Source organism: Hemibagrus wyckioides, linkage group LG17 (genome assembly GCF_019097595.1).
Source record: "Hemibagrus wyckioides isolate EC202008001 linkage group LG17, SWU_Hwy_1.0, whole genome shotgun sequence".
NCBI classification, from domain to species: Eukaryota; Metazoa; Chordata; class Actinopteri; order Siluriformes; family Bagridae; genus Hemibagrus; species Hemibagrus wyckioides.
Genome location: NC_080726.1, coordinates 23,021,099 through 23,032,982, shown reverse-complemented (window position 1 = coordinate 23,032,982; position 11,884 = coordinate 23,021,099). Strand labels below are relative to the sequence as shown.

The 11,884-nt window shown below is 42.1% G+C and overlaps 2 protein-coding genes across 2 annotated transcripts; one reads left to right on the top strand and one right to left on the bottom strand.

The window, feature by feature from the left end:
* The first annotated feature begins 391 nt into the window (after nucleotides 1–391).
* On the top strand, nucleotides 392–4,440 carry hspa8b (heat shock protein family A (Hsp70) member 8b). Its single transcript, XM_058413782.1, has 9 exons — nucleotides 392–548; nucleotides 1,335–1,551; nucleotides 1,652–1,857; nucleotides 2,116–2,268; nucleotides 2,371–2,926; nucleotides 3,017–3,219; nucleotides 3,301–3,499; nucleotides 3,585–3,817; nucleotides 4,032–4,440. The coding sequence occupies exons 2-9, from the start codon at nucleotides 1,347–1,349 to the stop codon at nucleotides 4,212–4,214; spliced, it is 1,938 nt and encodes a 645-aa protein (XP_058269765.1). The 5' UTR covers nucleotides 392–548; nucleotides 1,335–1,346; the 3' UTR covers nucleotides 4,215–4,440.
* A 238-nt stretch (nucleotides 4,441–4,678) lies between these two features.
* On the bottom strand, nucleotides 4,679–7,164 carry lim2.3 (lens intrinsic membrane protein 2.3). The gene is made up of 4 exons (XM_058413784.1): nucleotides 6,987–7,164; nucleotides 6,756–6,905; nucleotides 6,492–6,626; nucleotides 4,679–4,737 (listed from the first exon to the last, which is right to left on the bottom strand). Exons 1-4 carry the CDS (start codon nucleotides 7,162–7,164, stop codon nucleotides 4,679–4,681), a joined length of 522 nt encoding a protein of 173 aa, XP_058269767.1.
* Nucleotides 7,165–11,884: the final 4,720 nt, after the last annotated feature.

Sequence of the window (11,884 nt, the reverse complement as noted above, 5' to 3'; positions counted from 1 at the left end):
GTTCTGATAGAAAGGGGTCAGAATACACAGTGCATGACGGGTCAGGGCTGTTTCGGGAGCCAGTGTGAGACCAACACAATATTAGGCAGGTGGTCATAATGTTATGCCTGATCACTATGTACCCTGAGTACTTTATCAGCCGCACGTCGCTCGCTGACATTCTGTAGTGATGCTACCTTTCTTTTTAGCCAATATAATCTTTTAAATATTTCTTTCGATATCGTTTCTTCCTTGAACACTTTCTACTAAAAACTCTAGATCTTTCTAGTCAAAGCTGACGCTTTCTTCCGTTTGTGGCGTGGAGCGAGCCTGAAAACGGTCCCGCTTTTCTGATTGGCCAGCGCTGGTTCGCTTTCTCGATTCTGATTGGCTGCATCCCTCCCTCCACGTTCTGGACTTTTCTATGGGCGTTAGTCGCGGAATCCAGCAGGCGGTATAAAAAGATGCGGGCGCGCGCGCAGCCTGTAGATGCGGTGAGAGCGTGCATCGCAGTGACATCAGGGAGAAGCCAACTGAAGCGGAGAGAAGTCTGAAAAAAGTGTTATAAGGTAAGAATTCCCCTTTATTCACTAAGTATATACGGCTCGGTGTGTGAAGATGAAATGTACAAAGGAGAGTATGCTAGTGTTTGTGTTGATTAGTGGATATAAAAAACAAAACAAAACAGTAATGATAGTTTGCAAGAGTGTAAACAACATGACGAGGTGGACATTGTACCTCCATAGAAGTGTGTCATAAAAATCCAGATTGCTCACGACTGGACTGTTGGATAGTTTTACTTTGCTGGTATTGAGTCGGCGTGAGTTTGTGCCAGAATATGCAGAATGTTCTAGTAAGCATTCGTGATTGTTTCGAAATCTGCCCATACAAGGCATTCAGGACACTCCCATGTGCTGTTATGTAAGGTTTACAGAAACCATTTCTGTTCCGGTTGAGAAAGAGATCAGCGTTTCAAAGTGAAAGTATTCTAGTATCATAGCACACATATATTTTTCAGTATTTTTCTCTCTTCCACTTTCTCCTCATGCCCGTCAAAATCTTTAGTCTGTAAATAGGGCCACAGTGTACATGAATGTAAGATTCACGAGCCAGATAAATCAGACTGAGGTTTATTATAGGAAACAACTATATATACATGCCTGTTTGACTGTGGCCTGTGTGCATGAAGATAAAGGTTAATTGCTAAGGGAGAGGACAGCTGAGGTCTGTTAAGAGATCAGCTGAACAGGTGCTGGATAAGGAAAGTGACCAGCACTGGGGGGGGGGCATCAGATTAGTCGAGCTATCACCATACAAAACACACCGTCTTATCTGTAAACTTTTTGTATTTGCAGGTGACGCAAACCATGTCAAAGGGACCAGCAGTTGGAATTGACCTTGGCACGACATACTCGTGTGTTGGTGTCTTTCAGCATGGCAAAGTTGAAATCATTGCCAACGATCAGGGTAATCGGACCACGCCCAGTTATGTTGCCTTCACAGACACGGAGAGACTGATAGGCGACGCTGCCAAAAATCAAGTCGCCCTAAATCCCACCAACACAGTTTTCGGTAAGCATCGATTTTTCAGTTTCATACAAATCGTATGTGTGAATTATGAGACGGCTAACTGGCACTCGTGTACGTCTTCTCTTTTGTGCTTGGTGTACAGATGCCAAAAGGCTGATTGGACGGCGATTTGACGATCAGGTTGTCCAGTCTGACATGAAGCACTGGCCGTTCAAAGTGATCAATGATTCCTCACGCCCTAAAGTTCAAGTGGAATACAAAGGAGAGACCAAAACATTTTTCCCAGAGGAAATCTCCTCGATGGTGCTTGTAAAGATGAAGGAAATCGCAGAAGCATATCTTGGAAAGGTGAGAATGAACTCGGTGTCTCTAATCCCGTCACTTTGGTCTTGAAAAATCGTAAACATGCTTAAGCTGCGTTCTATGAAATGCTCAAGTTGCTTTTGTTTGTTGGCTCAAGGTCGCATTACTGTATAATGGGATTGTTAGCCCATGTTTACATGTTAAACATTAGCAAGGCTTGTTTGCTGTGTTCATTAAACCTTCACAGGAAAGTGAAGGAAACACAATTTTAACTGCCCCAAAATGTTTTTTTTCCGCTTTTAGACCGTCACGAATGCAGTCGTTACAGTGCCTGCATATTTCAATGACTCTCAGAGACAAGCTACAAAAGATGCAGGGACCATTTCCGGACTAAACGTCCTTCGAATCATCAACGAACCAACTGCAGCTGCCATCGCTTATGGCCTGGACAAGAAAGTGGGTGTAATACATCATAGCAGTAATAAAAAAAAAAAAAAAAAAAAGTAATTGTACTACACATGAATGTCTTCTGATTACTGCATTATATCTCATTTGCAGTTAGGAACAGAAAGAAACGTCCTGATCTTCGATCTCGGCGGTGGAACTTTTGACGTGTCCATCCTTACCATTGAAGACGGAATCTTCGAGGTGAAGTCCACGGCAGGCGACACCCATCTCGGTGGCGAGGATTTCGACAATCGCATGGTCAATCACTTTATCACAGAGTTTAAGCGCAAACACAAGAAGGACATCAGCGACAACAAGAGGGCTGTCCGGCGTCTGCGTACCGCCTGCGAGAGAGCCAAGCGCACGCTGTCGTCCAGTACTCAGGCCAGCATCGAGATCGACTCTCTCTACGAGGGCATTGACTTCTACACCTCCATCACCAGGGCTCGCTTCGAGGAACTGAACGCTGACCTCTTCCGTGGCACCTTGGACCCTGTAGAGAAAGCTCTTCGTGATGCCAAGCTGGACAAATCTCAAATCCACGACATCGTCCTGGTTGGAGGTTCTACCCGAATCCCAAAGATACAGAAGCTTCTACAGGACTTCTTCAACGGAAAAGAACTCAACAAGAGCATCAATCCTGATGAGGCTGTTGCTTATGGAGCAGGTAAATTGAATAAACAGCCATTGTCTGGCAATGGTTTTGTTTGGTTGAGATTTGCACACAGTGCAAATAATAATTTTTTTTGCTCCACAGCTGTCCAGGCAGCCATTTTGGCAGGAGACAAGTCAGAAAATGTTCAGGACCTGCTCCTGTTGGACGTCACTCCTCTGTCACTGGGTATTGAGACGGCTGGAGGAGTGATGACGGTCCTGATCAAACGCAACACAACTATTCCGACCAAACAAACACAAACTTTCACAACTTATTCAGACAATCAACCTGGTGTGCTTATTCAGGTGAGAATGAGACGATCATAAACTCGGGGGGGGGGATTCCCTTCTTCGAAAGCAAATTCTAATCGAATTGTTCTCTGAAAGGTGTATGAGGGTGAGAGAGCCATGACTAAGGACAACAACCTGCTTGGAAAGTTTGAGTTAACGGGCATTCCTCCTGCACCACGGGGTGTTCCTCAGATTGAGGTTACTTTTGACATCGATGCTAACGGTATCATGAATGTTTCTGCAGTGGACAAGAGCACGGGCAAGGAGAATAAGATCACCATCACCAATGACAAAGGTAGCACGACTGTCATGAGTTTGTATACCTCATAATGTTTGGGGGTTTTCTTTTTACAACAAGGGAATAAAACTTTCGTTTTCAGGTCGTCTCAGCAAGGAGGACATTGAGCGAATGGTCCAGGAAGCAGAGAGATACAAAGCTGAGGATGATGTCCAGCGAGACAAAGTAGCTGCAAAGAACAGCCTTGAATCTTATGCTTTCAACATGAAGTCCACTGTTGAGGATGAGAAAGTGAAAGGAAAGATCAGTGATGAGGACAAGCAGAAGATCCTGGATAAGTGCAATGAGGTGATCAGCTGGCTGGATAAGAACCAGGTACAAGTCCACTGTGTAGCCTTAATGCTATTAACATGTAGCATAGCTTTTCTTAAAATATCACTGTATTAAAGGTGTAATCAAGGGTCCATGCTAAATCCTTTTTCAAAGTCGGACCATCAGTTATCCTTTCTTTGTCTGGTATTTTTAAAATATCTAAAAGTAGCAGTCCCTGTGCTCCTTCTTTAATTTATTACGCATACCATGTTTGTAGACTGCTGAGAAAGAAGAGTTTGAGCATCAGCAAAAGGAACTGGAGAAGGTCTGCAACCCCATCATCACCAAGCTGTACCAGGGTGCAGGTGGCATGCCAGGTGGGATGCCCGGGGGATTCCCTGGGGGCGGTGCTGCACCTGGAGGCGGGTCTTCTGGACCAACTATTGAGGAAGTTGACTAATCTGTTCAACGTTTACTACTGATTTTCACACTTGCAGTCAGTTTTTCTTTTTCTTTTTGGCATGTTTCTAATCACAACATTTTATGTTCAAGGTGGGTTTTATTTTTCTGTTAACACTTAGGCATACACCTGACAGTTTGCTCAGTGAGTAGCATGTTTATGCGTATGTGTTCCATATTTGTCTCATTCCTGTTAAAACGGTACAATAAACACCTTCACGCTCTGACTACGTATCATTTTTGTTGTCTTTAGTATTAAATCTTTTTTTTTTAAATTTCTACATTTGTGTCTTATGACCCAATTTGTAAAGAAATGGTCAAAAAGCCCAAAATATCTTTTGTCCCAACCATTTATTCTTTTATCATGAGGTAAACAAAACGAATTAAAATGAAAGTATCCAGGATCACATGGTTGAAACCTTTTCAGCCTGAATGATAAATGGATCTAGGAGAAGATGACATGCCTCAGCGTGACATGGGGCCTATTGGTGAGTGCATCCGATAAGCACACATGTAGAACATGCCTGCAAAAAAAACCCAAAATAAGTCTCCATTAACTACTTTTAACACTAGGCATTGTTTATTTTTATATATATATATATACACACACACTGATCAGGCATAACATTAAAGTTGATGTGTTAGAAGCAGGAAAAATGGACAAGTGTAAGGATTTGAACGAGTTTGACCAAAAGGGCCAAATTGTGATGGCTAGACCACTGGATCAGAGCATTTCCAAAACTGCAGCTCTTGTGGGGTGTTCCTGGTCTGCAGTGGTCAGTATTTATCAAAAGTGTTCCAAGGAAGGAACAGTGTTGAACTGGTGACAGGGTCATGGATGGCCAAGGCTCATTAATGCATGTGGGGACCAAAGGCTGACCCATGTGATCCGATCCTCAAATTGCTGAAGACCAATTAGGGTGCTCATGTGGTCATAATGTTATGCCTGGTTGGGGTGTGTGTGTGTGTGTGTATATATATATATACACTATATTGCCAAAAGTATTCGCTCACCTGCCTTGACTCGCATATGAACTTAAGTGACATCCCATTCCTAATCCATAGGGTTCAATATGATGTCGGTCCACCCTTTGCAGCTATAACAGCTTCAACTCTTCTGGGAAGGCTGTCCACAAGGTTTAGGAGTGTGTTTATGGGAATTTTTGACCATTCTTCCAGAAGCGCATTTGTGAGGTCACACACTGATGTTGGACGAGAAGGCCTGGCTCTCAGTCTCCGCTCTAATTCATCCCAAAGGTGTTCTATCAGGTTGAGGTCAGGACTCTGTGCAGGCCAGTCAAGTTCCTCCACACCAGACTCTGTCATCCATGTCTTTATGGACCTTGCTTTGGTCACTGGTGCACAGGCATGTTGGAAGAGGAAGGGGCCAGCTCCAAACTGTTCCCACAAAGTTGGGAGCATGGAATTGTCCAAAATGTCTTGGTATGCTGAAGCATTCAGAGTTCCTTTCACTGGAACTAAGGGGCCAAGCCCAGCTCCTGAAAAACAACCCCACACCATAATCCCCCCTCCACCAAACTTTACACTTGGCACAATGCAGTCAGACAAGTACCGTTCTCCTGGCAACCGCCAAACCCAGACTCATCCATCAGATTGCCAGATGGAGAAGCGCGATTCGTCACTCCAGAGAACGCGTCTCCACTGCTCTAGTCCAGTGGCGGCGTGCTTTACACCACTGCATCCGATGCTTTGCATTGCACTTGGTGATGTATGGCTTGGATGCAGCTGCTCAGCCATGGAAACCCATTCCATGAAGCTCTCTGCGCACTGTTCTTGAGCTAATCTGAAGGCCACATGAAGTTTGGAGGTCTGTAGCGATTGACTCTGCAGAAAGTTGGCGACCTCTTCGCACTATGCGCCTCAGCATCCGCTGACCCCGCTCCGTCAGTTTACGTGGCCTACCACTTCGTGGCTGAGTTGCTGTCGTTCCCAAACACTTCCACGTTCTTATAATACAGCTGACAGTTGACTGTGGAATATTTAGGAGTGAGGAAATTTCACGACTGGATTTGTTGCACAGGTGGCATCCTATCACAGTTCCACGCTGGAATTCACTGAGCTCCTGAGAGCGACCCATTCTTTCACAAATGTTTGTAAAAACAGTCTGCATGCCTAGGTGCTTGATTTTATACACCTGTGGCCATGGAAGTGATTGGAACACCTGATTCTGATTATTTGGATGGGTGAGCGAATACTTTTGGCAATATAGTGTATATAGCCCAAATGTAATGTAAATTATTTATGAAATATACTGTACCTGAAAAGAATGTAAGCACCACTGACACCCAGCCCATTATATATGACCAGGAGAATCTCCAGTTTCCGTATCGCTTCCCGTAGTAGTTGACAGTCACCCCAGTGTACACAGCCATTGCCAGAAGCACGAAAAAGCCTGGAAAGGAATGATTAATGGCCTAACGTAATAGTGCTTAAATATTTTATGGAATAATGTACAGCATCACAGCATTTTACTGCATAAAAGTAGTCTGAACATGCTAATTTACTGAGGTTTAACACTCACATGACATGAAATAGAGAATTCCAGCAGCAAATGTTTTGTCGAAGCCACCGAAAGAGGTGTAGTTAATGAAAGCCATGATGCCTATGAGCATGCCGAAGAAGCATGCCATGATGGCCAGGATCATAAAGGCACGGGTGGCATCCCAGTAAGCTGTAACAGGGATTAAAAAAAACAAGACGTATTGATTTGTTGCACTCTATTATTTATTTTTATTAATTTCCTATGTCTCACCAATGCTGTCAGTGTGTATCATGCATTTCCCAGGCACGCAGTAGCGCCACAGGCCTTGGTGCATGTAACCGCTGGCCTGGCGATACTGCATCCAGTAATCTGTAGCTGTGGAGACCACCAGCAGTATATTTCCAATCCCAGCACAGAATAATCCACCTCCCATAAAGCTGTACATCATGCACCTGTAAGTGATATGGGGAAAAATCCATTTTTTTGTGCCTCAGCTTTACACTTTTGCTCTATTTTACTGCAGGCAATTTTTAAGGGGGTTATCTTTAAGCTAGTTCACTTCCAAAATCTGTAATACTTCTAATCACTGAGGAGTACTGAATATTTAAATACCTACAGATCTATGTAAAAAAAATATTTTAGCTACTTTCACAAGTTCATGTTCTATTTAAATCAACCAAAGAAATTAAATAAGAAAGTTTACACATTACAGAATACACATTTCAGGGGGAAAAACAATCAATATCAGAGCAACAGATTGTTAAAACACTCACTGAATATGTGTGTGTACCACATGATCACCTTAATACCTCCCCTAGTACAATTTTCCAATAAAACTTTTGCGATTTAAAGCTATCACATACACACACACACACACACACACACCCAGACCTACCTGTATGTATTCTACACCTTACTTTGTTCAATTTAAAAACTTTGTGGCTCAGTTACACCAGGACAGACAGCTCTTGCACTACCATAGATAGATGTGTTTCTGTGGTGTTCAGGCACCAGGGGATCACAGCGCTGAAGGACAATAGAGCTGCCAGAGACGCAGTCGAACGCTGAAGGGAATTTGCTGAAAATACAAAACCATTTAGCACAAGATACAGAGGGCCACACTAATACTGATGACGAAGTGCTTTTGACTGACAGTTTAAAAACATGATTGTTAGATCATTTTCCCCTTTTGTTTTCCAGCGGTAACGTTATGAACTGGTGCAACTGTAATAGAAAAGAATATGGATTATTCATTCATTATATATATATATATATATATATATATATATATATATATATATATATATATATATATATATATATATATATATGACCAATTTTGTGACTATGCTTCACATTCGATGTTAAATTCTCTCAAAAGCCTAATGGTTATAGAGGTGAAGATTAAACTTAATGATTTCTAAGGCAGGTTTTTCTATAAGAAAGGATGACTACATGTTACTCACATTATATTCATTCAGTTATATTACTAGAATGAGAAACAACAACAATCTGGCACAAAAACAACATTCTGACTATATACACAGATCAAGCATAACATTATGACCACCTGCTTAATATCGTGTCGGTCCCCCTTTTGCTGCCAAGACAGCCCTGACCTGTCCAGGCATGGACTCTGCTAGATCCCTGAAGGTGTGCTGTGGTATATGGCACCTAGATGTTAGCACCAGATCCTTTAAGTTGTGAGTTGTGGCCTCCATGGGATACTTAAAGGATACTTTTGATAGACACTGGCCACTGCAGACCGGGAACACCCCACAAGAGCTGCAGTTTTGGAGATACTCTGATCCAGTGGTCTAGCCATCACAATTTGGCCCTTTTGGTCAACCTCACACAAATCCTTACACTTGTCCATTTTTCCTGCTTCTAACACATCAACTTTGAGGACAAAATGTTGACTTGCCCCACTACCCACTAACAGGTGCCATGATGAGGAGATCATCAGTCTTATTCACTTCACCTCTCACTGCTCATAATGTTATGCCTGACCACTGCAATGTTCTAATATGAACATGATAGATGTATTAAATAGTTGCATGGATCATATACTTATGGTGAATAAACTGCCGACGCAATAAATTTCATTATAGTGTTATATTTTGAACTATTTGTTCAGCTAAGCACACACACACACACACACACACACACACACACACACACCGTTGCAGCCTCTGCCTCTTCACAAAGAACAACGGTGGAAAATTCGATTCATCCCAGTGACTCGAATCTTTTGATTCGGTTCAACAAAAAGATTCATTCAGATCCCCTCACTGATTCGTTCAGTGACTCGTTCCGTAATTTCCATTATTCCACCACTAGATGGCACCAACCAGTTCCTTTTTAGTTATTAGATTAAATCATTCTTTCACTCAATCACTACATTCATTTAAAAACGTTTTAATGAATCAAGATTGATTATTATTTATTAAAATTGACATCCAGTAGTTCTGGTGAATTTATTTGCAAGGAAGACATTTAAGCAAAGTCAGTGCTGCTTAGTTATCAGAGTTGTCTCAAATGAGGACATGAAATTATTATTATTTTTTTTAATTATTTATCTGTATGAAGTAGATTTCAATGCTGCAATAAAAACAATAGCCATCGGGCATTTGTACATGTTCATGTATTGAGAAAAACACAGCTCTTGTTGAATAGGTGGCTAACTGAATGACATGCACATCAGTGAGTCAGCAGACCGTCAAGCTAATTTGGTCATTTTATTCCCGCTCATGACAATGACCAGTTTGTTCATTTAGTTCACGAACTGAAAATCACTCTCATTCAGACTGAAAGGGGTCAATTTATACAGTACATCCAACCAATCACATTTAGTCCTTAGCTCTGTGTTGTTTGATGTAGCACCATGGTCCTGGTGGAACATTGTTTTATTTCACTATGTACTGTGTAAGCTATATATGATTGAAATGACAATAAAGGCTTCTTGACATGATTTGACATACCCTTTTATAACCCACACTCTAATGCAGTCTTTAAAAAGCTGGACAAAGCTGCCAAAGCAGTCATGTGTTTTACACTGACAGGTAAAAATATCAGTCTGTACATGGAAGTGAACAAGAATGATTCATTCTTAAAAACAAGCTCACATGGAAAATGTTCAGCTTTACAGTTAAACAAGAGAACCGTCTGAGTTTTAAATCAATACTGACAGAAAACGGATGACCTGGCTCAGGTCTTATTTGACCATCAGTCAATCAGTTTGTCCTCAAAGTTGATGTGTTAGAAGCAGGAAAAATGGTCAAGCGTAAGGATTTGACCGAGTCAGATTGTGATGGCTAGATGACTGGATCAGAGCATCTCCAAAACTGCAGCTCTTGTGGGGTGTTCCCGGTCTGCAGTGGTCAGTATCTATCAAAAGTTTCCTTTAAGTCCAGTAAGTTACAGGACTTAAAGGATCTGCTGCTAAAATCTTGGTGCCAGATTCCACAGCACAACTTCAGTGATCTAGCCGAGTCCATGCCTCGATGGGTCAGGGCTGTTTTGGCAGCAAAATAGGGACCAACACAATATTAGGCAGGTGGTCATAATGTTATGCCTGATCAGTGTATGTACATGTTCTTAAACACCACTCTTTCCTTCGGTCACCCTCGTCGATGCACAACTTTTCCTTGGAGCCTCGCTTACCTGAAAATCATTCACTGCGGCTGAAGCATGAGATTACTATGGATAATGCCACAGAGACACCCCAAGGATGTGTATGTTCTTTCTTGGAAAGCAGTTTCTCATGTTCATACTCACCTTCTTTTAACACACTTCCTTTAGGCACTGCTCAACTTATAGTAAGGCAGGTTTGTAATTGCTGTCTAGATGTTGTACTATACCCCATTTACATTTCTGGCATTTGGCAGACGCTCTTACCCCCATCTGTCCTAATGGACACTTTGTTGGGTTTCCTGTGAGTCAGACTTATCTCAAGAACTTCAGGACTGCCCTCATGCCCTCAGTCCCTCAGGACTGCACATGCTCATGACTGTTAATGTAAATTATGATGTCATCTAAATATGCAGCAGGATATGTACTGAAAGGATATAGACTGTGGTCTATTATTCACAGAAAAATCATTTTCATAATTTGAATGAGCCAATTTTGCCTCATATTTTGGTCACAAGTGAAGCAGCAAGTTTGGTCAAATCCAAGGTCAAGTACAAAACAAGCCATGTCCCGGCGTTCCAGAAACTCGTCAATAAAACGCACTGGGAAGAGCAAATACTAGTCAGATTTAGAAACACAACTCTCCTTGGGGAAATCCACTCAGAAATCTTTTTTGCATAAGCACAATGGAGCTGTTCCAGTCACTGTGGATGTTTCTCTAACTCCCATTTTGAGAATTTCTCCAACTTTTCCCTGAGCTGCTTTTCTTTTGTCCTTAGCCAGCAGAGCGACTGCATGCAGCACAGGCTCAAGTGTGTTGCTCCATGAAGTCTGACTTCCTAGTAAAAAAAACATGTTTATTAAAGGAAGTCTGCTTGGATTCCTTAACTGGCATTTATCCTAATTTGGTTTATCACTGTATATAAACTTTCAAATCATATTTCGATCTAAAAGAAGTGTGAATTGTTTTGGGTTTGGTGTAAGCTAGTTCTAATTCACACTAACGGTTCTTAAAGCTTGTTGCACGTATATGAAATAAATGATGTGGCCTGTTCACTTTGGATCTCTTTTATTATTCCAGCTTGGATCCCAGCAGTGCCTCAGCTATACTTTTTTACACAGATGTCACATAGTCCATGAGGTTTAATCCGAATTGTTATCTATGTGCTAACTGGACTAATGGCCTGATTATATGCTTTCTCTACAAGAGATTCTCAATACAGAGCAGATGGTGCAACAACACTTTTGGGGTGGACTGACAGCTGATTTTTGTGGTGCACCACTGACTGACACGTACATCACTGTATATCCCCAGGCGATAAAATCGGGTCATTAACTCCTGTATGGTTTTTCCACCCTGAGGTAACCAGCCATGGAGTTATATCGAGCCTCACGGAAATGCATTTTCCCCGTGTCTCTAAGGAACAAACAAGTTTCTCCTATTCTCCTTTCCACCTAGTCACAGAGACACAATGTACCAGGAAATATGCCTGCTCCCAAGGCTGAGTAACCTCACACCAGAATACTCGCTGTGACAC